The sequence below is a fragment of the Perkinsus marinus genome, assembly GCF_000006405.1.
Source record: "Perkinsus marinus ATCC 50983 genomic scaffold scf_1104296950272, whole genome shotgun sequence".
NCBI classification, from domain to species: Eukaryota; Perkinsozoa; order Perkinsida; family Perkinsidae; genus Perkinsus; species Perkinsus marinus.
The window spans coordinates 21,949-47,520 of record NW_003209678.1 but is presented as its reverse complement, the minus strand read 5'-3'; the positions used below and the strand labels follow the sequence as shown (position 1 = coordinate 47,520).

General features: G+C 47.4%; 8 protein-coding genes across 8 annotated transcripts; 4 read left to right on the top strand and 4 right to left on the bottom strand.

Moving 5' to 3' along the window:
* Positions 1-2,951: 2,951 nt before the first annotated feature.
* Pmar_PMAR007045 (Esterase, putative) lies at positions 2,952-4,001 on the bottom strand (the record flags this gene model as incomplete). The annotated part of the gene is made up of 5 exons (XM_002778208.1): positions 2,952-3,050; positions 3,254-3,367; positions 3,419-3,517; positions 3,758-3,853; positions 3,909-4,001. The coding sequence occupies 5 exons, from the start codon at positions 3,999-4,001 to the stop codon at positions 2,952-2,954; spliced, it is 501 nt and encodes a 166-aa protein (XP_002778254.1).
* Positions 4,002-7,757: 3,756 nt separating this feature from the next.
* Positions 7,758-9,599, top strand: Pmar_PMAR007044 (apoptosis-inducing factor, putative; the record flags this gene model as incomplete). Its single annotated transcript, XM_002778207.1, has 14 exons — positions 7,758-7,821; positions 7,867-7,964; positions 8,014-8,115; positions 8,160-8,276; positions 8,348-8,404; positions 8,449-8,582; positions 8,624-8,687; positions 8,725-8,797; positions 8,846-8,912; positions 8,962-9,058; positions 9,101-9,145; positions 9,187-9,314; positions 9,362-9,443; positions 9,474-9,599. 14 exons carry the CDS (start codon positions 7,758-7,760, stop codon positions 9,597-9,599), a joined length of 1,254 nt encoding a protein of 417 aa, XP_002778253.1.
* Positions 9,600-11,001: 1,402 nt separating this feature from the next.
* Pmar_PMAR007043 (hypothetical protein) lies at positions 11,002-11,453 on the top strand (the record flags this gene model as incomplete). Its single annotated transcript, XM_002778206.1, has 2 exons — positions 11,002-11,006; positions 11,069-11,453. 2 exons carry the CDS (start codon positions 11,002-11,004, stop codon positions 11,451-11,453), a joined length of 390 nt encoding a protein of 129 aa, XP_002778252.1.
* A 2,067-nt stretch (positions 11,454-13,520) lies between these two features.
* On the top strand, positions 13,521-15,152 carry Pmar_PMAR007042 (hypothetical protein; the record flags this gene model as incomplete). The annotated part of the gene is made up of 10 exons (XM_002778205.1): positions 13,521-13,597; positions 13,643-13,800; positions 13,848-13,939; positions 14,017-14,249; positions 14,296-14,386; positions 14,432-14,528; positions 14,581-14,703; positions 14,750-14,803; positions 14,983-15,060; positions 15,127-15,152. 10 exons carry the CDS (start codon positions 13,521-13,523, stop codon positions 15,150-15,152), a joined length of 1,029 nt encoding a protein of 342 aa, XP_002778251.1.
* Positions 15,153-15,797: 645 nt separating this feature from the next.
* On the bottom strand, positions 15,798-17,380 carry Pmar_PMAR007041 (cathepsin B, putative; the record flags this gene model as incomplete). Its single annotated transcript, XM_002778204.1, has 9 exons — positions 15,798-15,961; positions 16,010-16,133; positions 16,179-16,260; positions 16,304-16,464; positions 16,553-16,602; positions 16,650-16,792; positions 16,847-17,012; positions 17,060-17,290; positions 17,335-17,380. 9 exons carry the CDS (start codon positions 17,378-17,380, stop codon positions 15,798-15,800), a joined length of 1,167 nt encoding a protein of 388 aa, XP_002778250.1.
* Positions 17,381-17,824: 444 nt separating this feature from the next.
* Pmar_PMAR007040 (Transcription factor IIIB 90 kDa subunit, putative) lies at positions 17,825-21,189 on the top strand. The gene is made up of 14 exons (XM_002778203.1): positions 17,825-17,871; positions 17,914-18,072; positions 18,125-18,176; positions 18,236-18,366; positions 18,412-18,501; positions 18,550-18,601; positions 18,653-18,773; positions 18,826-18,961; positions 19,015-19,204; positions 19,262-19,330; positions 19,396-19,576; positions 20,383-20,602; positions 20,660-20,838; positions 20,886-21,189. The coding sequence occupies exons 2-14, from the start codon at positions 17,915-17,917 to the stop codon at positions 20,999-21,001; spliced, it is 1,695 nt and encodes a 564-aa protein (XP_002778249.1). The 5' UTR covers positions 17,825-17,871; position 17,914; the 3' UTR covers positions 21,002-21,189.
* A 1,339-nt stretch (positions 21,190-22,528) lies between these two features.
* Positions 22,529-23,772, bottom strand: Pmar_PMAR007039 (hypothetical protein; the record flags this gene model as incomplete). Its single annotated transcript, XM_002778202.1, has 7 exons — positions 22,529-22,726; positions 22,772-22,930; positions 22,978-23,091; positions 23,142-23,256; positions 23,304-23,365; positions 23,413-23,586; positions 23,635-23,772. The coding sequence occupies 7 exons, from the start codon at positions 23,770-23,772 to the stop codon at positions 22,607-22,609; spliced, it is 882 nt and encodes a 293-aa protein (XP_002778248.1). The 3' UTR covers positions 22,529-22,606.
* Positions 23,773-23,931: 159 nt separating this feature from the next.
* On the bottom strand, positions 23,932-24,918 carry Pmar_PMAR007038 (hypothetical protein; the record flags this gene model as incomplete). The annotated part of the gene is made up of 8 exons (XM_002778201.1): positions 23,932-24,006; positions 24,053-24,218; positions 24,259-24,315; positions 24,356-24,414; positions 24,466-24,562; positions 24,613-24,675; positions 24,725-24,830; positions 24,876-24,918. 8 exons carry the CDS (start codon positions 24,916-24,918, stop codon positions 23,932-23,934), a joined length of 666 nt encoding a protein of 221 aa, XP_002778247.1.
* Positions 24,919-25,572: the final 654 nt, after the last annotated feature.

Sequence of the window (25,572 nt, the reverse complement as noted above, 5' to 3'; positions counted from 1 at the left end):
GATAGAGCTACGTTAAGGGATTCCACTTTCAAGCGGGAGTTGGACGAATACGGGAATCGGCCTTCACTGTTTATTTGTGCGGCTTTCGTGAGCAGGATGATCCTGCCAGGATCAACAAGATGCGGACTAGGGACATCGTATTTGGCATAAAGACACGCGTATGGGTGTTGATCGATCATGTTGTACTGCTCGTTGGCCACCCGGGATACAGCCTTTCGTGCTTGCTGAAGGCTTTTTTGGGTGGTATAGAATGAGAGTCGTACGATTATTCAGAATTGGGTAGACTCTTTCCTGCTGTAGTGAAAAATGGTGCAGCTGATAGCTACACGGATTACGAAATGTGTTTAGAGATGGCGGTCCGTCATTGGCGGAGGGTTTTCGATCCCTTCAGTTTACACCCGATTACATCCTTTCGATATTACGACTTAATTCCTCCGCCCAGCGGCAGAAGGGAGATCAGATCTACTGGGACGGGAGATTTACGAGTTATGTCTTCATTCACGTCTTCCCCACGGGATGTCTTCATTCTTCCGACATCGACTTGGTCGCCTATGTATTGGGTTGCGCTCGCTGGTGAGCGTCACCGAACGAACAATGCGGTCGAAGCGTTGCATTCCAGTGTGGGGAAATATGCACGAAGCTAGCTACATATGTAGCTGAGGAGCACACGAGATGTGAGGAAAATTTGTTCTGGACTCTGGGGACAGATGTATCATCGGTTAAGGCCGTCCCAATAACGATCAGCCGTGAAAACCTTGCACGTTTCGAGAGACAATTCTCAAGCTTAGCCTTTGATCCCACTACATAAATGCAAATATAGTTATCATAACAACAGGAGTTTCAGAGGGATCCTCATTAAGGTTAGACCTTAACTGGCAAATCTCATGTGCGATTGCACCACTCAGCTTAGTAGCCGATCGCTCTGCACGCGTGCTGAAGGTGAAACCGTCAATTCCACGGCGTGAACCTCGCGGCGCCATCGCTACGAGCTGATACGACTCTTATCATGAGGGATTAGGGCACTGCCAGAATCTGCCAGATTCTGCCCGATCCAAGTGGTTTGCACTACGTGCGAGAAATACAAGTACATGGCATTTTACGAGGGAGATAGCTTCCGACGGAAGCCTTCCGTAGATTCGAAAGGAATCTGATGGCTCTCGCTCTGTCTGGTGCTCCTGTTGGTGATCTCAATCACTCTCGAAAGTAACTTTCGAGGAACTGTTCCTCTCTTCCTATGCCACTGCTCTCAGGATCCCTGAGAGCAGTGGAGTTAGGGATGGGGCTCCTGAGTCAGGGATGAGCTTCTGGCACGGCTCAACTACATCTTCACCGAGTCATGCTTGTATTTTGGAAGCAGGCCATGCCCGATCGGGACGGCTACCGACAAAGTCACCCTAGGAAGGCGAACTTCGCAGGCGGTCTCTGTAAGTGCATTGATCGATGGCAAGATAACTGCGTAATTGATTGGGGCACCCCCCGCAGTCGATAAATCTGCTGCCGATTGAACACAATTGTTGCTCCAGACAATGGAGGAGGTCGGAGTTCCCAAGGGTTTTACGAAACAGAACTGCGTCAGCCTGTCCACGGACGGAGAATACTTGAAGTACTTCTAGGGTGGCACGCGGAAGTACGGAAGGAAATTTGAAGTTTGAAGGAAAAATTAGAGCTGTCGTTGGAAATTTCTTGATTGATTCTTTAATGTCTGCATTTATTCGTTACCATCACCACTTCTGACTCTGTTCTATCGTCCCCATCATGTATGCCAGTCTTATTTTTTCTCGAATGAGGGGATTGTCAAAACTTTTGCGCTCATATCAGCAAGAAACGCAGACGGGAACACTGACGAATCACGATGCGAAGCGAGGTGCAAACCTCGGTCTGTCCGTAACGGCGATTAATGATCCAGTCAGAGCCTCAGAGTCTAAGCCTGCGGCCGGTTACAGAACCACTGCCTGCGTCAGGGCTACCTAATAGGTGAAGTGTCAACATAGCATACTCCAAAACAAACGGATAGGTAGTATTTATCCGTTTGTTTTGGAGTATGCTACGTTGATATTTCACCGTGCTGTGCTTGTGGGAATGCAGCATTTCCCCACTTGAATGAAGTGATCATGGTGCGAACTTCGCATTGCGAAGTGCCAGGTTTGGGCCAAACCTGCGAGTTTCACTGACTTTCTGGCGATTTCCCGGCGAGCGGACTTGGCGGACAATTCCGTGCAGATTTCAGCGGATGCGCTGAATTCCGCACGGCGAGCCGACCAGCTTGGCGAAATCCCGTAGAACCCTGGCCGTATCACGCATATCGCCAAGTTGTTCAAATTTCCTAGATACAGGGACTCTCCAAAGTTGGTGAGTTGGCGAAACCAGGTGTTCCGTTTCTGGGAAACAAATGACCTGGTAGATCTTCTTTACAATGAAGCACCATTGGATTAAGGTCCCTGAATGCTTCAAAATGGTGCCTGAGCTTGTCTAGTATTCGCACGCATTGAGAAACCACGACCACCTTGTATGTTCGATATAGTAGTTGTTGTACAAAGCCTGATATATTATCCAACATTAGAATTCACTAAATCCGAATAGTATTCGGCAAATACCACCATCGCTCGAGATGGGTCGAGAGAGCTGCTGGAGTAGAGATATCCTGGCCGATACTATTAATTCACCACTCAACATGGGAGGCGTAAATAGACAATGATGCTGAGATTGAAGTAAATTATGAAAGACTTTGAGGCTGCTCACGGAACGAGCAGAGGAACACCGTTCGGAATCACTACAAGGGCGGCAACGGCGCACAGGCATTGCATCAAATGTACAGATATCTATAACGGCCTTTGATCCAATGATTCAAAGAACACAGCCTCCCATCACGAAAGTGGATTCGCTTCGTCAGGTGATACATACACCTGGGTGTGGCGTTGTATCTATAACATCATGATGAATTATCGGACCTGCTACCCATAGGCACTCACAAAATCGGCAATATCCGACAACGAGCGATTGGGAGCCTCATCTGGCCCACAGCAGAAGCTGAACAGCTGGAACACATGAACCTGATAAATCGACATAGCAATCAGTTCAAGTTCATACTTCAAGTCTGGGCCCTCCCTTCCATCACTGTGGGACAAGCCACCGACGTGCTCTCGATAACACGAATTCCAGTCCTACTCACGTATCGACTACGGTGGAATGTTGGAACATTCTTCTCAGTACATTGAGTAACTAATCCACTATCGATGCTGCTATCGAGTACTACCATATCCTCAAACTCGCGGTATTGAAGTTCGACGCTCTCCGACTTCTGAGCTGAAAACTTAGCTGCAAAGCGTTCGATTTGGGGGAGGAGGAGCTCAGCTTGCCCTGCATGTATCTGTTACAATACCAACATAGAGGGATATGTGCTTATGGTAACCAACATCACCAGCATGTGAGGCAAACCCCTGAGATCAGCATACATGGCCGAGATGCGTGGATCGTCTGCAGAGATGTCACCAATTGCAAGTTGCGCGAATTCAACCACCTGGAAATGAGTCCCCCACGATGAAATACACACAACGAGTCCTCACCAGGTCTGCTGGGATGTAATCAACGCAGGTGTATGAAGATACACCGTCATTGCTCGAACGTCGTCGTCGTCCACCACTAGACTTCCGTCGACCTCTGCTAGTTACGCTCTCTGATCCAGGAAGTTTCTGAGGAATTCGTCATAGTTGAATTAGGTATGATCCTATACGATCGATGTACAGTGTTTATATATTACCCTGGGAGTTTGCTGGGGAGTCTGTTCGAAGTAGTCAACTTTATCAGTCAAATCTACCCAAGGAGATAGCAGACAGGCACACCCTGGGAGAGGAATCTGAAACATGACGCTAGGCTTCCTGATCAATTTTGCCAAACTCTCAGGATCTCACCCGTTTATCCCTGAGTTGGACTAGTGCAAGTACGACCATATCGCCACCGGCTGAGTCGCCAGCTATGGCGATGCGCTCAGGCGAAACGCCCATGTTCGATATCAAATAACGATACCTGTGATGATAAGAATAGCAGATGTCGTTCGTAAGCCAGCACTGCTCACATGCACTCTACATCCGAGGTCGATTCTATGAGCGTACTCTCGGGCGGTTGTCGATAGTTAACACAGCACCTGCATAAAGACTGCTCATAAGCTCGACACATGTCATTCTCACAAGATGCAGTTCTCAGTCTTCAAGGCGAGGGTGTACAGGAGGTGGCGATGTGTGCCAGTACTACATAAACAGAAGCCACCACCATGGACGTATCTATTCAATGACCACAGTCTGGGTATAAGAATACGGGGATTTCCTATACTACAAAATGACCGTATTTCGTTGTAGCTCCTCCTTAGTGGGGCAGTCCTTGAGGACATGACTACTCTGATCCCGTTCTGGTGTGACACGTTTCGGCCAAATCCAATCTATGAGGACAGTATGCATATGAGCCGCTGTTGTAGGAGTGCATACCTATCTTAACAGGTTGGTGTAGTCGATTGTCCGAATCACGTTCTTGGAAAGCTATGTACTGCTTGCATCGAAACTAAGGGGAAAGTAGTAGTGAATAATCACAAGTGCATCGCCCTACCACACCACTAGGGAGGAGGACGTTGGGTATGGTCGTATTAGCGATGGCTCGGACCGCTCGCAAGTCGTGCCGAGGTGCGTTCTTACCAGCTGATCTCATCACACTGATATACCTGAATCGATTCGGTGTTGGACTAGGCCTCAAGCACCTCCCTTAGCACGTTTCCATTTGGGTGTTCCACGTTCTCCTCTTCGGTTTACGAAACATTCGACGAATGGGAACCTGATTATTCAACCACATGTGCAGCTCCCATACCGCCCATTTGCCAACTTCTGAGTATTCACCTTCAGACTCGTGGCAGTAGTGTTATGCCATAGTCTTTTCACGGGAACAATTCTACGCAAAATCGACTTGCCACAGAGATTAGAGATTTTTACTTAGAGTTTTCAGTTCTGAATATTCAAGCTAACGCGATAGAGTTTATAATTAGCCATGGGCGTGGTATGACCTTCATCATGACACCTGCAGCCCTGGGGGCCAGAGTCAAGGACCGCCAACTCTCCCCCCATGTCATCTGCTTCTTTATCTTCTTCTCCACCTCTACTGGATCCTCTCCCAATGAGGGTAGCCCTAACAGCAGGATTAGATCCCCCCAGTCGGCTCGGTAGTACCACTCTCGTTGGCAGACGATTCGCTAGGAGGAGGCATCACTGGTACCGCGCTCACCGGGCTCGGCAAGTGGTTCGAGCCTTCTCCCTCATCATGCCCATTCCCGGTCGTCCCCCCATTTTCTATTCTCCCGACACCTTCAACGGATACTCCTACAACAACTCGCCCCTCAGAAGGCGTGTCTGTTGAAGCCGGTCCCTCCTTGTCTGAGCTTGCACCAACGTCAGCGTCCTTCTCATTGTCACCTCTCCCTCGTGCTTGCTCCGCCCCAGTGTCATCCGACGATTGGTCCTCCCCATCATGTGTTTTCTGGCCTTCACCCTCCCACGATGGTGAACTAGTATCAGACATCCCTTCGACGGCGGCCTCTTCCCCCACTCGTTTAGCATCATCTACACTGTCACAGTCGTGGAAGTCGGCCTCATCAGGAGAGCTAACCCCTACTGGGTCAACTGATACTGGTGCTGACATTATCAACAACAACCTAATCGATGTTAAAATACTCTGAAGAAGAATCATAGTTTGAGGCGCGCGCTGACTGCTCGAGCTGGGACGAAAAGCGTAAGATATGATTGTTTGGGTCTGATACTTGAGAAGCAACTTAGAGAGTAAACTCGAGAAGTGCTCAACTCCACTACGTTAAGGAGCTCCTCAACTCAAGGTGAACTGTAATAAGAAAGGGACTATTATAGGGACAGGCCTATTATTCTCATATCTCGTCAGTTTCTAGTCGCAGGAGTCTTGGTGACCCTTCCATTATTTGGTTCTTCTTCCTTGATCATATGCATCGTGATAAGATGAGTCAAGTCTTCCGATTAAGGTTACTAGTGCGGTATGTTTAGTAGCTGCCGCTGGCTATGGTGCTTATAAGATCTACCAAAACCAATGGAATGACCTCCATTATGGGGGTGATGAAACACCACCTAACACGCCCGTAGATCAAGTTGAAGATCTATCGAGGGTAGAAAGTGCATCCTCGGATCAGCTAGAGGCAGCTCCTACTCCACAGGAGATATTCCATGCACCTAAAGAGCCCTCAGTAACAGAGTAGGGTTTGCTTTTCGACACGTGAAACAACTATCAAGTGCTTTATCGTTTGTCTGAATGGTTGTTCTACTAGACTCGTAAGGTTTATACTTGTATAACTTGCTCAATTAGCTCAAGCATGTCCAGAGCTGACATGTTCCGGGGTCTCGGGCTACATGAACCAAGCCTTCACTGATGAGAAGGAAAATGATATGGCCAACAAGTTGGCTAGAACCTTCAAAGGGTGACCATCTCTTGAGATGTCGGCATGTTGTATATTGTCGATTGTTTTCGGCATTCTGAGATTCGCATAGGGAGGATCCTCAGAAGCGGCCGCCGAAGTATTCATTTGAGTTACGTCTGAGTTACGGTCGAGAATGTGCAGTTTCCTACCAAAAGGTGGACCCAGAGGCTCGGCTTGCTCGCATAACGATGTGCTTCAGGCGAGGCAGGTCGAGTTCTTCGCCTCTCGTTTGTAGCTCTTCGAGCAGCAAATAGAGCACCACGCCTTTGATCGTGAGACCTCCGTGCAGGTAGACAGTAGCTTACGCTGTGGTCCTTAGCATCATAGCAACTCATTGTGATAGTAGTATCAGTGATTATTCTCAGCGATTTGGCTTATGACTTGAAGCATGAACGCTGACCGCATAGCGAGGGAGGCGTTGTTGGTGCCTGTATTGCCTTCTGTTAGGATGCTTGGTGTTGTGGTTGATGTATCGTTTGGAGTCACCAGCATCTCATAAGAAGACGGTTGAGTGGTACGAGGAGGATATAATGACGAAACCCTCTCTAAATGAATATGCTTCTGCTGAGGTTGGAGTATTCCACTCTCGCATTTGTGAGGCTATTGATGTTGGGGAGGCTCTGAAGGGCTCCCATGAGGAGATAGTCTATTCTAGTCTGTAGCTATTGAAGGCGAAGATATTGAGGGCAAGAGTGTAACGTCTCCTCCTTTCATGATCGAGGCGTCGCTCGACGGTTCTGGCAACATTGCCTGAGGAACAGCATCCGGGGAGACAGCCTAGGAGTGGGAAGGCTAGTCTGAATCTCCATCGTGCGAGAGGCGAAGATGATACGATGTTGTTGCATGAAATCATTACTGCTATGTGGTGTATTCATTGGAGAACCATGGGAAGCAGGTGGTAGGTAGGATTGGGTACCCGAGCTGAGCTTAACGATAACGGCAAGATAGACAAGATGGTCGTTCGATGTGTGTGTTAGTGTACACACCGTATTGGGAAAAATACCGAAATCGGGTAGTTCTAAACTCCCCTAGATATGCATCAAGATCGAGTTTTTCTTGTGAATATCACAAGTGGACGTGGCGCGAATACAATGCAACACCGAGGAGGGTTAACAATCGCTCTATAGAGATTCCGCAGGTTCGGTATGACGTTGTGTTGATCGACTTTTCTCATGTCTCACGAATGCTTCGTTTCGCCTGATACATAGTGTTTCATTTGTCGTTGTATCCTCGTTGGGCCTGATGCCTCCCCCCAGCTTTATTTTTCTCACTTTGAGTCGGCATGGGGAGCATGTTCAGCATGGTCCCTCGTAACTTCCAGTCGAACAAGAAGCTGGTCGTTGTTGGTAGGGATCGTCCCTCGGGTTAATAGTGCAATGGCGAACTCCCAGGTGGAGGTTACGCTGGACAGGGCGCTACTATCTTGGCACAAGACCTTTTCACAGGAGTTACCCAAATCGAGGCGCGCTATGCTGGTTTGGTGCATAAGGTGGGATTGCAGACTACTACGTTATGGCCTCAGCCTCAGCCTTTCTCAGATTGGTGGGGTCCGTGCCTGTGTCCGGCCAGAGTGGGGTAAGCACATGGTTATCCCGCAGAACACTCTGTTCAAGTCAAACGTACACCAGATCTTCAAACCGGTGAGAATAGCATTGGAAAACTGTTGTGGTTAAAGTCCCACCAGGCAGTCGGACTCGACGTGATGAATAGTTCGGTACTGGTGGAAGGAGGCCAAACTGTTCCCTATGATTATCTGATTATTGCTACTGGGGCTGTCAACACTAGTCCTGCTGATCCTCCTGTCAGTAGGTCTACACCTAGGTTTCTTATGTGAGCTGATAGTACTGCTCTTCAGCATACACTATGACGAAGCAGATTCTCGATTTCTACGAGGAGAGCGCTAAAGCCATTGAGGAAGCTCGAGACATCGTAAGGTTGTTGTGGTTGTAAAGCGTACTATCAGGACCATGCAGATGTTTATTGGTGGTGGCCCTGTGGCTATTGAGATAGCTGGGGAAATCAAGCAGAAGTATCCTAGCAAGAGGCTCAGTATCATCACCAAGGGGAACCGAATTCTCCAGCCTGGAGCACTCAAAGGCCATGAAGGGTAGCAGTATCATGCACTATGGTAGTCATTCATCCCGACAGGTTTTTGCCTTCGGAATTTATTTCCCAAGTCGAGTCAGAGTTGAAGGAGCTTGGTGTAGGCGCTGTGATAGTAAACGCTCCGTTGCTAATGTATTTAGTAGATCTATATACGGTCTGGAGTGACCACGAAAGATATTAATAGGGAGCAGTTCAAGGACAAACCTTTCATCAAGAGTATTACACCAATCTTAGAGTTCATTTCATCTTATTCTCGCCTTGTAGACCTCGGAGTTGTCCACTTCTCTGATGGCAGCTCTGCAAAACCCGAGCTGATATTCTGGTGTACAGGGTAAGTGGATATGATATGAAGCTAATGTATTGCCTGATTTGGACGTTAGGTCCGAACCTAACACCAGTTGGCTACGTGATAAGGCTGGTCTACCTGAGGATACTTTTGATCAACGTGGGCGAGTTATAGTCGATGATTTCCTCCATGTGAGAGTTGCCCCCCTCCATGTGACATCATGATGATGTCAGGTTACTGGACACCACAACATTTTCGCCATTGGAGACTGCAACACAGTGAGTGCCAGACATGGTCAGAGTTAGAGTGGAGTTTCCAGGTCAATGAAGAGAAGATGATGGCCACTGCTGGTACATACGTGGGAAAGCCACCCAACTGGCCGAAGGGTCAAGCTGATTCGGCTCTAGAGAACATAGTTCAACAAGAGCTGGGTGCATCGCCGAGAATGTAGTTTCCATCATCACAATGCAGCAGCGAGAATTGTATTAGTGCAGGTATCGACGTCCAGATATCATTCATATGGCGATAACGCTTGGTCATATGCGTGGAGTGACTACTGGGGTAGCAAAGGTCTACGTGGTTTAATGAGATTCTCGTTGCTTGTAGCTTCCTGCTCCAGCCGCTCAGCTGAAGAGTGAGCAGTTCTTCGTTGACCAGCAATGGCATTTGGCCAGGAAAGCCGAGCCTCATCTTTACAGGCTAGATCCTGCTGAAGAAACTGGCCATCACTGAGATTGACCTCATTATGTGGTGCTTTTCATTGAGTATATAACTCTGTACGTGTGAATTTGCTAGTTGGTATGTGGCGCATCGTCATTTTCTCCTGAAGTGATCGTAGTTTTTTCAGTGGTTGTGGAGAGTAATCATTTTGTTGCGCTAAGTGTCAAAAGCTCCTTGAGAATGAGTACTAGGATTGATGCTTCATCAGAAGCCTCACTGTGATGTACGTGTACATCCATACATTGAGATACATAGGCTGGCAGTAAACGTGATCCGAGCCAAAGTCCATACCTCTCCACACTGAGTAGTCTACCTTACTGGACAGATCGAAAGTCTGTTGGACTGCCAATATTCGTCTAGTGAGGGCGCGAGAATGGATTCGGCCTCCGACGCCTCCTCAAACATGAAATTTAGTAAGCACCTAAATCCTGATAAAATAGGTGTGAAGTCAGATGCTAGTCATGCCGACTACGACCGTTTACTCTAATGCTAATGATGTCGGATATCACTAAAATTGATTGAAGTAATACTCAATCAGTTGTGACATACGTAAGGTTGTTCTACAATGTATCAATATAATAGGCGTATTGTGGATGATTTCTGCGTTAACTTCGATCATCCTGCTACATAGACAGTTGAAATGTGAATAAGTGCGATCCCATGACTCTTGCGTGATGAGTGACACGCGAAATGTTCATGACCGCTAGTTTCGTTGTTAAGGGGAAAATGAGCATTGAGTGATACCCGCATCCGTCCGTCGCTCGCCGCAGCGAGACGGTGTTATAATGACTTTTTGAGCGTCTCATGAGTTTCCTTGTGGATTGTGAACATTCCGTGAACATAATGCGGGTGTGATTCCAGATAGATGCGACGGTGATTGAATTCTATGGAGTTGAAGTTGGGGGGATGTTCAGTGAATCCAATAACCTCATTTTACAAGTAGAGGTATCCTCAGGTTCACAATTAGTTTACTGAACACCTGATAAAGATTTGTTACTGGTCATTGAGTGGATCTTGCCAGTGTATCTTACAGCCATTTAAGGTCATGACCAGCACTTCGAGAGTATTGACTCTAGCAGTCCTATTCGCTACCTCGAACGGCAGGTTGATGGGCCCTGAATATCAGGATGAGGCTGTTGGGGTAGGCCCTTGATGCTAAGTTATGGGATAGCTAGAGGATATAGACTAGATGCAATTCAGTGTGGTTAACATCGATGCTTGGTGTTGTACTCAGCCCTTCCCACCTTACTACAGAGGCTATGTTGATGTAGTTGATAACACAGCTGAGTGCCTATTTGGACATGGTATGGGACAAGAAACCCGACTGGTGACTATTAATATTGGCATGAACTCCCCAGCAAGAACTACTGAGCTCATTTGTCCTTCGGTTCGCGGTACCCCAAAATTTCGAAGCATGTTGTAATAATACGTGCGATAGTTGGTCATTGGTGATAGTTGTCAGCTGCTGCTGCAGTTCTCAGTTATCGTGACGGGACTGTTAGGAAGATTGATGGCGGACGCGACCCTTTGGTGAAGACCTTCACCACTGATCCAGTGAGGGGTCTTAATGAACAAAAGTTGGAGCAGGAGAAGGAGGAATTCGACAAAGCTGTCCTCGCTTCATCAAAGAATATTAAACAATTCAGAAAAAAAAATCCAAGGGTTGAATTGTTTGATGAAGGAACCCTGAAGAAATTGGGTAAGAACGGTCTGAAGAGTAGGGAAATCATCAACAAACTTAATACCCTCTGCTTGGCTGTGGGACAAGCTCTGATCGAGACGTATAAGACTTTTGACAGAGTCTGCGAGATCCATCGCGAAACAGCTGGGCACGTCCGCAGAGGTGTTAGCCTTCAAACCGAGTAGATCTTCTCGAGGATCCTCCGTCATGTCATTCACATAATCTCTATCAAATGATCTATTTCAAGATGGCGTTTTTCAAATGATAATCTTAAATAATTGTTGAGAGGATACCTTGTGTGGATATATTATGGTTCATGATAACTGTTGTTGTGTAATGGCCGCTCAGGGGTTGTGTTAGTTCCTTCAAGTGGGGGATGCCTCCCCCGCTCATGCGTAACAAGGACAACCTGTTATAGGTATTCATTGGAATACTGTGCCGCGAGGATGATCTCAATATTGGATTCACCTGTGGCATAGTATAAAGTGATGTTTCTCGCCGTAGCCGTGCCATTATCGATTGAGTCTATACTAGGCCAATGTACGAGACTGTACGATGTATAGTCTGGTTGTTGATGCTGCTCGCCACGATATCTGATCACAGCATGCCGTCATTACCCTATACTCCTTCACTCAACTCTCGCCCATATCAAGGAAGCATACTAGATAGCCTAGTGGTGTTCGGATACCAATAAGTCGCCAATGAAATCTGATGACGCCAATTTGGGTTCGCGTGCACTCATGCGTGCAACCACATTGACGGAAAAGGGGATAGAATATAGTAACTAGATGGGTACTATCATAGACAGCATTACAGTATCTCGCCACATCTCTAATCGTTATCTTGTTATTCATTAGTTGGTGGTATTCCATGGGGAGTAAGCTTTCATGCGGATCCCCGTGTGGGAGTTTCAAACGTAAGAAGAGTATCAACTCGGCTCTCGTTGTGGATCAGCCAGTCGTTGGTGACACAACAGCTTGTAATGTTTGCAAGCAGCCCAACTCTGTTGGGTAGTGCAGAAATATGCCTTACTACTCGAGCAACACACATTCCTTCGCAGGTATAATGCTAATGTATTTGTATGTGGTACTTGTCGGTCAGTGAATAGAATCCATAGGTATGGCAATGGTGAGCGAAGATTGAGTACAGTAGAACCGACTCCGAATAATGAAGTACTTTTGTTTTGTTTGTATAAGGGTGATGAATAGTTGAATAGCTGTATCAGATACGACTACTAAGGCACAGCTCAACGGTCTTTGCATTTCCTGACAATAGCAGGGCATTCCCTCAGCCTAGCGGTCCTGATGATAACACGATACCACCGTGCGCTGTCTGTTTGGATAACCCTGGGGACATTGTAGGTTCTCCTTAACCACTATCATGGTGCATCGATTTGTCCTAGATCTCATTACCATGTTGTCATGGTGGTCTATGTGAGCCTTGCGCCCTCCATATAGCAAGCAACGAGGCCGTTGGTGGAGCATGCTGCCCGAAGTGTCGTGCTAATATAGACAAGCTGGTAGTACTCGATCGTGATGGTCATCCCATGTCCTTTCTATCTGCTCATGATCGTCATCACCAGGTCCGACTTGCCAAGTTAGCAGATCCAATATCTACCGGTGTTGAATTGTCGATACCAGCGTCTAGCAAGAGCCGACCCGCCCCGAGAGTACCAGCTCCTCCAGGATCAAAGAAGAAGGTGGTAGTGTCACCCAGACTAGTGTGATAAGTATATTCGCTTCGAACTTTCAGCATGGGAAATAGACACCGTATGCTCGTGTGGGGGAGCGTCACCCATCATCTCTCGGAGTGTGATAAAGATTATTACGTCTTGGGTGACTTCAACATGGACAAGACTTCAAATATGAACCTCATATTTTCAATCTTTTTTATTATTAATGATCGACCATCCCTGGAATTTGTATTATGATTGTGAAACCCCGTTCACTACTACACTACTTGCGTTGTCTGTTGTATGATTGTCGCGATGTTCGCTGATACGCAACTCCGCCAACGAGAAGGGGTCTTGATGATGCTGCTTAGATCAATCTGAATAGTTCATATTCTACCTGTGATGGTAGAACGTATGGTAGTATGGTGCTATTCGCTTCTATTTAATCCCCTCTACATAATCAACGACAGGTATCGTCCGATCTTCTACGACTCTGTCAGTTTTTGCGTTACAGGATGCGGAACTGTTCTTGGATTTGGGTCCTCATAGGTTGTGAATTTCCTTCATTTTCATATGAACTATGGATTCAACAGATGCTGTAATATGTGAGGAAGTCCTTGACCTTCTTAAGAAGACTTATGAGATGGTGTGTGGGAAGTGAGTCTGTCTTTCACCGGCTCATCTTCGAGAATTCTCTGTCAGACCAACCTCTTCTCTCGTTGTCCCGTTCGAGGTCCTGCATTTGATATCCGATGAAGCATGGCACTGTGTTGTCGAGTCCATCAAAGATGAAGTTGGCTCGAGCGTTATCGCCTCACTCACAGCAGGCAGTGGTGGATTGGCTCTAAGCCGTCGGCTAGGTAGTGTTGCTACTACTATACGAGGCAATGAGTGTCTACAATTTCAGGCATACTGCGAGAACTCCTTTGCTTGGTACAATGTCATAGACTCATCGAGGGCAGAGCAAAGAGGACCGGCGAGCTTGGCCCCCCAGGAGTGGTAGTACACTAGGGTATGGAGCATTCGACATGCGAGGTGGCCATCTTGCCGATATGCGAGGAGCGCTTCTCATCCAGGTTCGATCTTTGCGTTTACCCGATGGATCGAAGTCGGCATCATCCTTTACTGAGTCCATGGATGTCGGCACCATCAGCCGTCATGACCATCTAGCCCCAGCTACTCTTGATTTGCGTGATGCCCTATATTCGGAATACGCTGTCAGAATAGACGATATGCTCCGACGCTTCGCCATTAGTGTGAATGCGATGACGCAATCAAAGAAGTTCAGAGCTCTGCCTAGTGAAGAGAGGTGACCTGGGAAAGTACCACTACCTGATCAGGATTCATGACTTCAGATTGAGAATTCTCACTACCTGCTCTGGGTTATCATTCCGTTGGGCGTCGATCGATCGGATATACCCGTATGAAGGTATTGGTTATACCAAAGTGAGTAGGGCATTGTATGCCATGACTGCTATCATCTACTCTCAGGCGACTCTCCATAAGATAGCCTCTAGAAAAGCTGATAGACCCGAGATGCCGATGATTGTTAAGCGAGCCAGTGTGGGGAAAGTTCCTAATAGGGGAGGTGATTATCTTCAAGAGCGACACCATCAGTAGTGCGAGGTGGTGGATGGCAGGTAGTCTGGACTGTTATTCAAAGTCGGCTTTTGATGCGAGCATTCGGCAAGCCAATCTCGACCTTATACGCAAGTACGAGAAGGGGGGTGCTCGGAAAGGCAAAGGAAAAGGGAAAGGAAAAGGTATCACACACGCGGAGGGACATAAAGGCAACTTTGTCTTGATCAGGACACGGCAAGGGGTCTAAAGGGAAGGGCAAAGGAGACGATAGCCACAGCAATGGTAAGTATCTGTGGCTCCCCGCACAGGATCCGTGCAGTACTCGGCGGCTTTCAGGGTCAGGTAAAGGGAACTTCCAACCCGGAGGTGTTGTACTCACGCCTAACGCACGCAGTTCACATGGCAACGGATGTATGTCAGTTTTATACTGTTAGTATTCGCGAATACTGACACGTTGTCAGATAACGACAATAGGGGTAAAGGAGGTTGGGGTAAGGGGAAGGGAAAAGGAAAAGGCTTCGGGAAAGGTTTTGGAAAAGGTAGTGTTATGTTACGCCCGGTTCCTGTTTGGTTTGTGATGCATTTCCATGTAATCGACTCCTCAGGCGGGAAGGGCCGTGATTATTACTAATTGCTCTGATCAAGTTGTGTTTTTCTAAAACTTCGGTGTTGTGTTGACACGTGGAATACAGAAACCGACCGCGAAGTCTACACTGCGGCTGTGGGTCACAACCTCAAGAAACACACAACCGTCGCGCGCCTATGTCCACGAAACTGTGCTCATTCGTGGCCACCTGAATCATATAGATCAAATTCCATGCAAATGTAGTGTGGAATACATCGTACGATGTAAAACCTGAGTCTTATCCTGTGTCATTTACTGCTAATTTCGATGAAGTGCATTATTTGTACTACATACTCCAACGTGGGGGTTTGCGTATCAGGTCAATGCTTGCGAAATGAAACAGCCACATCGCACAAATATTGTAATTCGTATCTCGATGTTCAATACATCATATTTTGCCCGTAAAAACCTCCTGGCTTTCACTCCACCGGAGGTATGTCATAGTGTAAGTGCGTTAAAAATCGAAAGCTTCTTGCGAAGCTCACACTCTACTATACATAGTATGCATTACGTACTGAGCGGAATATACTAACGAAGTATTTCCCACAAAGAGTGGAGTTTAACGCGAGTCGGCAAACTTCTTAAAGAAATTGACTGAGATTCATGGTATTACGACGGCAAAGAGTTGTAGATTGGATGGTGCGAAATTTATTATAGCATGATTTCAGATTGTTCCACTCCGCTGGTTTTCTCGTACTTGGGGATACCGGCAGTGACCTCAGAATCGATTCCGCATTCACCAATGGCGATCTTGAATATTCCCTGATCACCCCAGTTGACGTTCCAGGAGTTCATAACCAACCAATACTGTTCATCTGACACATACCGACATCACCAAACACATTCACAGAGCGGCGGTCTACTTTGGTCAATGCCCCATCCAATTATTTTAACAGCATGACCACCCAACTCAGAGCCGTTAACATGCTTGTAGACGCCAGACTTGTAGTATGGGAAATCCTCGTAGACAGTGAATGCGGCTGCAACCTAAAGTATCATATATAAAAAGCTAGTCGAGATAGGAACGATCACCGGCCCATTGTCGATGATTTCCCTCTTTATCTCGTCGACTTCATCGAGGCTGTAACCTTCATCTTCGGTGAAATGACGATCGCTTGAAAAAATTCATGACATACCCACAGAGATGGCTGACTTACCTCTCGAACGATGGTTTAAAATGATGATTGCGGCACGTAGTGGAGCAAACTGGTGAAGGGCTGTTCCCCTTGCACGGCTCCATGCCTTTCGTGTCGACATGGTGGGAGCACTCCGGGAAGTTATATGGCCAGCATCCAGAATCCAGCTCTGGTGCAAACGTCTGCAAATCGGCTCGATAATCGCCACCTGTGATCATCGCTGAGACTATCCGACACACTGGACCCTACCTGAGACTACGCCATGCTCACTGAACCACCGCCATGCGCTATCAGGTTGACCGCCATCGCAACCAAATGAACTGAGGACGCAAAGGGTGAACATGATCATCCATGACAAGCGTCCTACAAGCAACCTTCTTCTTCTGAGCAACATGCCGCAGTGTGGCCAGCAGAAAGTGGTACCAGGTCAAACTGTCCACCCGAGCGGATGCACAGACGATCGCTGAATGCTTCAGACGTCGCAAAAGCCCAGCAGCTACCACAGGTGGACTGATCCCTAACGTAACAGAGTAGAAAGCATGTGGCAGGACTGTGTGGTCTAACCTGACATGACCGATGACAGTGGCACAGTTTTTGAAGTGTTCTCGAGCGTCGAATCTATCGGGCAGGTTACTCAAAACCGTTGATTCACTGGCAGGCTTCTTAGGCAACTTCGAAGGCCCATTCAGAATTGTTCCGCAAAGAGCTTTGACATCAAACACGGAGGCACCTACACCGACACAACAACACAACAACAAGGGCCACATCATAGCATACCTTTGAACCTCTCCTGCTTGGATGAAGCAACCCAAGTCTTCTGCCCTTGATTCAATGCATCCGCCAAACTGTCCATTAACATTGGACGAGACATCGAGAATAATCCCGATAAACCACCACTCGGGCCCGAAGCAATAATCGGCTTGCCAGCGGCCGCCTTGGATGCCGCGCGGTATGCAGCAATGAACTCTTCACGGTGTTGTGTGAGTTCCTCCAGTGTATACTTGATACCTGACAATGACCAAACGTTCGGTAGCAAAAGATCGTCTACTTACCGCTGTCCTTGATGAGGTAGTCGAAACTTTCCTCGAGCTCGAGCATAGCTGATACATTCCTAGGAGATGTGATGAATGAACTTGTGAGTGCGGTAGAGTAGATGAAAGTAACAAGAACTTTCGTGAGGTTTAACATGAATCAATGAATGACAGGTAAAATGAACTGTGATGGTACAAGCAGGATATATGGTCATTCTTGCTACTTGAAAGCACGAAAAACCAGCACTAAAACTTGCTGAAGGCACATGAAAAGTCAGGGTTTGTGATTTGGCAGAGATTGAATACTTGCAGAGTATCTTGCGCCGCACGTGATAGAAACCGCCCGATGAAAATGTGAAACAATCATCAATCGCGAGGCGGAGCGTTGAATGGGCGCGGTATGGTGAACTAGGGAGAGTAATGGCGGCCTATATTCCATTGCGTACGCCTGTTGGGAGTTTCCAATACTTATTTGTTCACAGCTACGTTGTCAACGTCGATTTGAGTAATGGCAACAACAACAGCAGGATGTCCTCACTGTGGATCACTGGATTCCGAGTAATGCATACCATACCCTCCCCAATGTTTGAACTAATTCAGGATGGACTCACGGACAGGACAGACAGTATGCCTAGGGTGTGGTGAAGTCCTCGAAGAGAATAGAGTAGTCTGCGAGTTGAGCTTTACCCAAAGTGGTGATCGAACGGGCGTCAATGGGCAATCGGTCCCATGGCTGGGTGGTGGAGGCCGCAGAGGAGGGTGATCACGTCAGCTGGGGTACTTGTAGTAGTTATTATCATTACCTTGTTAGATACTCGAGTGAGAACTCGAGGTTATTGACACTCCAAAGAGGCTCTACCAGAGTGGGTTGTTCTTGTTGGTCGTATGATCAGCTTTCCAGATTAGCCCTGCCCATGTTTAGATCGAATGGATTGGCAACCGGCTTGAGTTACCTACAAGTACGATGGATGAAGCCAAGCGACTCTTCTCCTTGGCGGCCCAGCGGAACTTCACTGCGGGTCGGAAGACCTCGGTGGTTGCTGCTGCATGTTTGTAAGGAAATATAGAGGCTTATCATCAGATCCTTTCACTTGTCAGATACATAGTATGCCGTCGTGATCGGACACCGTATCTTCTCATCGACTTTAGTGATGTCCTCCATGTCAGTGTTAGGGAGATTGGACAGATGTGATGCTGGGTGATGAGTATTGTCAATGACTAAACAGCTCATGCTAGGTACATGAAGCTTGTACGGCTCTTAAGTCTTGACAAGGTGTTGGATATTCCAGTAAGGGAATGTTCCGGATGAACCTAAATATCCACACCATCGTGACGGCAGGTCATCGACCCATCCATGTTTATGGAGCGCTTTTCAAGTCATTTGGGGCTCGGTGATAAACAGAATCAAGTAGTACATACGGCAATCCGACTTATACAGCTCATGAGCCGTGATTGGATATGTATGAAGGGATACGGTCAGTCGCTGGAAGGGAGTAATCCTCCGGTGTATAGGTACTGGTCGCCGCCCCACAGGCCTCTGCGGTGCAGCATTACTGATCGCCGCTCGCTACCATGGCGTTGAGAATGTTACTGCTAACTCAGTTGCTGGAGTTGTTCGAATAGGAGCGGTCACGCTCAAAAGACGGCTGTGCTAACTAGGCTATACTACTATTACGAGGAAAATTGTTTTTGCTTTCACAGCTACGAGCTCAAACACACCCCGACTGCTGCACTCACGACAGAACAGTTCAAGTCGCTGGAGAACGCTCCAGATCCAGCCGATGGATCCCTACCAGGTGGAGACTCAGTGCAGGAAGCCGGAGCGCATGGTCAGCTCCAGATGGCGTTACCGGAAGAAGCTCGGGCTACTACCAGTTTACCACCAAGTCTGGTAATAGATGGGGGGTGATATTGATCGTGGAGTAGACATCTGATACTACCTGTTCAGATGCGTAATAGGATCAAGGAGGAGAAGATGAAACTGTTAGGTCTACCGCTGAAGGATGAATCCAAGATCGTGAGTATTTTACACAATCTCAACTCGCGTGTCGATGAGCAATCACCGAATGATGGCGTCTTCAGATCATCCCAGTAAAACCTCTTGGAACGCAGAAGAGCCTCGAGAATGGAGAGCGGGAAGTCGAGCATCCCCAGCTTACTGACATTACCCATCATGATGCTGAATCCAGTCAGGCCAAGCCGAGCAGCAGTAGTAGCAGTACTGATCCTACGGCGGGTGCGAGTGAGGGAGATTTACCAGAATGTAGTGAGGGGAGGCCATTAGGGCATAGTGTTATTCACTGGGACATCATACTTGCAATCTACAGCATTTCCAGGTCAAATTAGTTTTTACCGATAAATTTAATTTTCTACCCATTTGGTTAGTATTTTACCTTTTTAGTTAACACTTTACCCATGGCTTTAATTGGAAAAAACCAGTAAAATTAATACTATACCCGGTTTATTTGAAAGTTTGGGAGTTTTATTCAACCAAGGCGCTCCCATTGATAATGCGCGCGTGCAGAGTTAACAATAGACCAGTGGTCCAGTGGACCAGGACCACTTTTAAGATAGCACGGAATGCACTGAGACTCTATTGTGTTGAAGAAGGGAGACATCATACGGTAGAATTACACAGGAAAAGCATAAAAGCAGTTGAACAGGTTGATTTTTTGGTGATACTCATCATTGACTCTTCTCCCAGCGAGCCATTGGAGATAGGCGGCGAGCGAGGCAAGTGCAACATCAATATAACTGCCGGAGCAGCGACGCGACTCCTCGAGTTGTCATCGACCTTCACCACGTGTGGGTGGTTATCGCGCATGTTCTTGGTTAAATTAGACCTTCAAATAAACCGGGTATACTATTTATTTTATTGGTATCTTATTAAAGCCATGGGTGAAATATTAACCAGATGGGTAAAAAGTTAAATTTGTCGGTAGAAAATTGATTAGACTTGGAAATGCTGTAGTGTTTCGGTATACCGGTGGATCAGCCGTCTCGTACACTATGTCGACTAATAACCAGTATGTCCGTGTGAGAAAATGAGTGGTGTCTCGTCTATTTTAGTGGATGAGCTATACAATGCCCTGCGATCAACAGCAACTTCGGGTGTCGAGAGTGATGGTGAACTCATAGCGAAGTTGGATACAGTAGCCGGAAGGACAACCGCAGCTAGCGATGACGCCGACCCTACTAGCTTACTGGAAGAGGATGCCAAACAGAATAAGCGGCCACTGGATGATGATGAGGAATCCATATCAGATGTTAGTGATTCTGAGATTGAAGGGTACTAGTGATTGGCTTCAGCATCATGTCTGCCTATACGTATTCATCACGGTGGTAGTTACCTTCTAACGCCAGAGGAATCAGAGGCTAAGTCTGCCATCTGGCATCAGTGGAATAAGCCCTATCTCATGGAATGGGCAATACGTGATGAACAACGGAAGGCGAAGAAGAGAGCCGAGGATGAGGCTAAACGTAATGGTACCTACAAACCAAGGAAACGCCCGGTTCCCTCAACTGGTAACGACACCGTAGAGATGGATCTGGAAGTTTGCTCCGCTTTTCAGCCATGGGCCCAGCGGATTCGGCGTTGGAGGCAACTCAGATGGCCCTATCGAAGAAAGCCCGATCCCTGAGCAACCGTGTTAACATGTCAGCGCTCGAGGAGCTGTTCAAGACTTAGTTTGGCCATCCCTGTTGAATCAAGATATGTGGGTTAATCTGTATCGTTATGGCTACCCCTGTAGAATTGTTGAAGTCGGGTCTGCGTCTCGAAGTTCCCCACATACTTTGCTGTATAACTTTCTTAGCCATACCCGACCACGTCCTCACTGTACTCTTGTCATCCTTGTTACTAAACTACTACCTCGACGTTAAACCGAAAGTATCCACTCCTCAGGGGCTTATGCGTTGCGTATGGTCCTCGGTATAAGGGATATGACAGACTCATAGGTTTTGTGTGTATGACCTAATGGCCACACATTCGTCGTCAGCAGCCGATGAATGCATTAGTCGAGCCGTTGACTTCTTGCACGCATGTGATAACGAAACATATAGGAAGAGCTGTGTTGACATGTTGGTTAAGGTAGAGCGCGGATTTCTCAGGAGGCTGCACTCGCTCTTGTCAGGTCCTAAGTAATCCTATTATTACGTCTTGTGTGACACCTCAGACATTGGAGAAGCTCTTGTCGACTGATCGAGTGTTCCGCCAACACCTACAGCGAGCGGTAGCTGCGAGTCGTGTTCCTGCAAACCCGCAACTGAATCTTCGAGACCTCAGCCGGTTAGTCGAAGCAGTGTCTCCTCGGGACTCTATATTGGTTATTAGAAGGCTTGATCGGCTCAAAGGTGATATGCAGGCACTGCAACAAGCCCTAGCAGTGGATCCTCGAGAAGTGATACTTTGGCCGGCTCCTCCGCGCGGGGCCTCCGACACTCATAAACCTCCCGGAATGGCATTCCTGACATGTCTACGAGGACCTACTGCAAGTCGAGAAATACTTGAACGATGCAAGGGAATGGTTACAGTACATAAAGCTGATGGTGTGCCTGTCAATATAACTGTGCAGGGGTATGAGTACCGCACCAATGACAAGAGCAAGAGAACTGAAGTGCCAGACGTTTCTGCACCACATTATATGTCTCGGACTTGCGTTGTTATCACTGAAGGATGGAGGGCAGCAGAAGTAGTCGTCGGGAGTCCCTAGGAGGAATTCTACTACCGTCACGGGCATCGACCTCCCCTTTTATCTAAGGCTTCTGGTTTAGTCCTAATCAACCTCGCATACTGTGGAATTGTTCAGTGAAATTTGCCGAGTTAACGTAGAGAATACATGCCCCGATTGGGTGAATGCACAGTCCAGTCTGAGGTCGTGGCTCGATGCTCAATCCCTGAACTCGTTAGTAATGTCGGCCAGTCCCAGTACCCCTGATGAACTGTTTCACTAGTATAGTAGCAGATCAAGGTTCTCGAGGCGAGGATAAAACTAGAGGATCAGCCCCACTCATGTTATTGTGACTACTACCAAGGTTTAATATATGACCGAGTTTGATCCATACCAAAAAATTCCCACCTCGCGTATTGGCAGCATCATCCCCATTTGAACAATGAATGATGGGATAAATGGAGCTTTTACCCGTGTCTTATTGCATTTGATGCCTCCAGACCACAACCTTCATCCCTTCCCGATGCACAACACTTAGACAAGCTATGCTGAAACTGATACTATAAAACGGAAACTGGAGTTACTCTAGCTACATGAATACTCTTCCCACGTTACGTGAGTGATTATTGTAACGGCCGCTTAAGAGAACTGGAAGAGGCGCTACGGGGAGTGAAGAGCTCTTTGAGCTCCTCCTCAACGGTCTTATTCCCCATATTCACTAACTCTGATATCCTCGCGCGTAACTGGCGGGATTGGCAGTATCGAACAGCTGTACACGATATACTCACCGTTATGGGCAAGGGTTGCTGCTTCCTCTCGAACAGAATTCTAAAGTCTTCGAGTGTAGGAGGACTGTCGATGTCAAAACCCTTCAAGCTTGGGAGATCTTCTCGGTACTTTCGGATAGCATCCCTCATCGAAGCATCTGTTGGATATTCGGCTCGAGCCTGAGCAACACCCCGCTGAGGAGTAGCCGAGCCAGTACGGAAACAACCTGGTCCAACAAGCTTTCAGGGGCTTCGACCAATCTATCAGGTTCAACTTCGAGCATGTGTGTGATCGCTTTAAACTTCCCAAGAACAGCTGGAGAATCCGTGTCATCAGCAGCCTGGCATTGAATAGTTCGACCACCGTCTGAAGTCTTTTCAATCAACTCACCAAAGCTTTCTGATTCCACCATTGCTCAGCCTGTTGCAGCGATCTCTCGGTAACATGAAAGTCCGCTAATACTTCGCTCTGCCTTGCATGCAGTCTCTGGCAAATAGAAGGGAATCTGTGATGATCCTAACGGTCTGTGTTTATACTCCGACAGGATTCTACCTCGCGGCAACTGATAGAGTAGGCTCATTGTCTTTAGTACTCCCCTTAGGGATATTACGCACCTGAAGACAAGTGGAATGCTCTGCATCCCCTCAGGCGCATTGTCTACTTCAATTTCTTTCATAGCGAGCCAGCACTCAACAGATGGTCCCCAGAGCTCATCAAACAGTGCTAGGCTAAAGCAATCCAACACACGTGAGATGAGAGCTGGTCCGTCCACTGTAAGCTTTCTGACCAACGATGTGTGTATTGCCCGAGACCGACGCCGCATGGCTAGAGCTCCCTATGAAGGATACAGGACGTGAGAGTCGATATTAGGAATATATCTTACCAGGGCTATTGCGGTGAGAGCTCCAGTGAGTAACGCAACGCTGGCGGTAGAGCGACCAGTCAGCTGATACGACATATGGTTCAATGAGCGAGCTGTGATACCCATACTCCCTAGGATTGAATCACTCAGAAGCAACATGGTGACATCAAAAGTCTCATATTCTGCAATGGGGAGCACCAAAGACTTCCACTACACTAAGAATAGGGGTGGTACATGCGATCCTAATGATGACGTCAAAGGTAGGGTAATCCTGCATTTGATATTGAAAAATGCTTCCTGCACTCATGCCACTGAGAATCAATCTTCATTGATCCATCGAAGGAATTCTTCTTTCGATAAAGATTTGCCGTCTCCTACTTGAGCCAGTATGTTCTGCGGAGCAACTTACAGCGACCTCCCGAGGGTAGAGAGGCAGTACCTCAGCATCGGTGGTAGTGGTAACGAGGAAGTTGTTGGCCACCATAATCTCGAACAATCCGTCTTCATCCAGCTTTCCACTGTTGGGGTTCTTATAAGTCTCAAACGTGTCGGCTGCTTTCGACTCTTCACGTAGAGCACTCTTCAACAGATGCATGTCGAAGATCCTGGGTAAGAATTACCCTTAGCGAGATTGTGGACACTCACTTCATGTGGTGGATGAACTCAGCGAAGTCGATGAAATTAGACTGATCCTCATCCCACCTAGAAGGCATGATTATAACAACGAGGACTAGAGACCTACTCTCGCCAAAGCTTCATAGCGTAGGTATGGAGGGACTTGGGAGGCACCGTGCTTCCGACCTGTTTTCCACACATGAAGGCAGCTTTTAGTGGGCTTCATTGATCGATTACCTTATTCTTGACTATTTTCATAAAGTTGTTTACATTAATAAGCCCTCCTTTAGACAACTCATCGAAGGGTCTGCGCCAAGCGATCAGTTCATCGTTCCTGATAGGTCAAAGTAAGGACAGTTATGAAGCATAATCTCATATTATTACTTATACTTCGCATACTCGTCGCCCATCCAAGACTTCCATCTCTTGACATGTTGTTCAGTGTATCTGAACCGCCGCCTACTGCTCGACATGCTACCTCGCACCAGTGTATTACTCAACCTCATCATCCTTTCTGTATTTGAAGTCGCCCCCACTCCATAAACGGGGCGTCTGACTTGCGAAATTGAGTCTATGAACAAGAAATGTCGGAGTGCGATATCCTGAAACGGAAAGGGTTTCAGGGAGATGCAGCTTTCCCGAATCACCTGGCCGCAATCTGGTCAAACAAGAAAGCCTGGAAGTAGCCATGTTCACTGGTAGTGGCATCGATAAACGGACACTAGGATGGTAAAGTTAGCCTGTATCACCCGAGGTGTGAAATATGGCTAACGAGGCAGCAGTGAAATCCTACAGTACCCTCCCACTTTGTTGAGAGGTTAGTTTTTCATCCCTCAGGTGATGCATATGGCCTCTATGTACACACTCTTCGGAAGTGTGCTGGAGCTGCAATTCAAACTTCAAGATCTTTCTCACTGGTGGCGCACGAAGTAACGTTTTGACAAGCCCACGCGAGATAGCAAGATTCAATTTCTGCTGATTCCCGTCGGAGTTGAGTTCCATCGTTGGTAATCGCGGTCAGCCTTACATCCTTTCAGCTGTACTTTTCTTTATAGTTCTTCTAATTCTACGCTAGGGGTAGGCTAAGGTAGGGCCAGGAAGATCACCTTAGTTAAGTGATAGGCCTCGAGCCCGTAATACCCGGCAATAGGTTTTGAGTTGAGTCGAGTAAACGTAATGTAGTGACATCGTCTACAGCATTTGGTTGTTGAGCCTATTAGCCTCCGGTGGTTGACAATTGATTGATTTCCACCGTGTAATGGTGTTCCCGAGAAGTGACCACCCTCCTCAACGATACGTGGAAGTGGACGATCGAACTATGGCTTTCACTAGTCCTAATAAACG

What these genes read in the sequence shown, in the direction of transcription:
- Pmar_PMAR007040 (XM_002778203.1), top strand. Translation starts at nt 17,915, where the DNA reads ATGGACTCACGGACAGGACAGACAGTATGCCTAGGGTGTGGTGAAGTC. An exon ending in TCCAAAGAGGCTCTACCAGA is followed by an intron (nt 18,177 to 18,235) that starts GTGGGTTGTTCT and finishes GCCCATGTTTAG; the next exon opens with ATCGAATGGATTGGCAACCG. An exon ending in ACAAGGTGTTGGATATTCCA is followed by an intron (nt 18,602 to 18,652) that starts GTAAGGGAATGT and finishes TCGTGACGGCAG; the next exon opens with GTCATCGACCCATCCATGTT.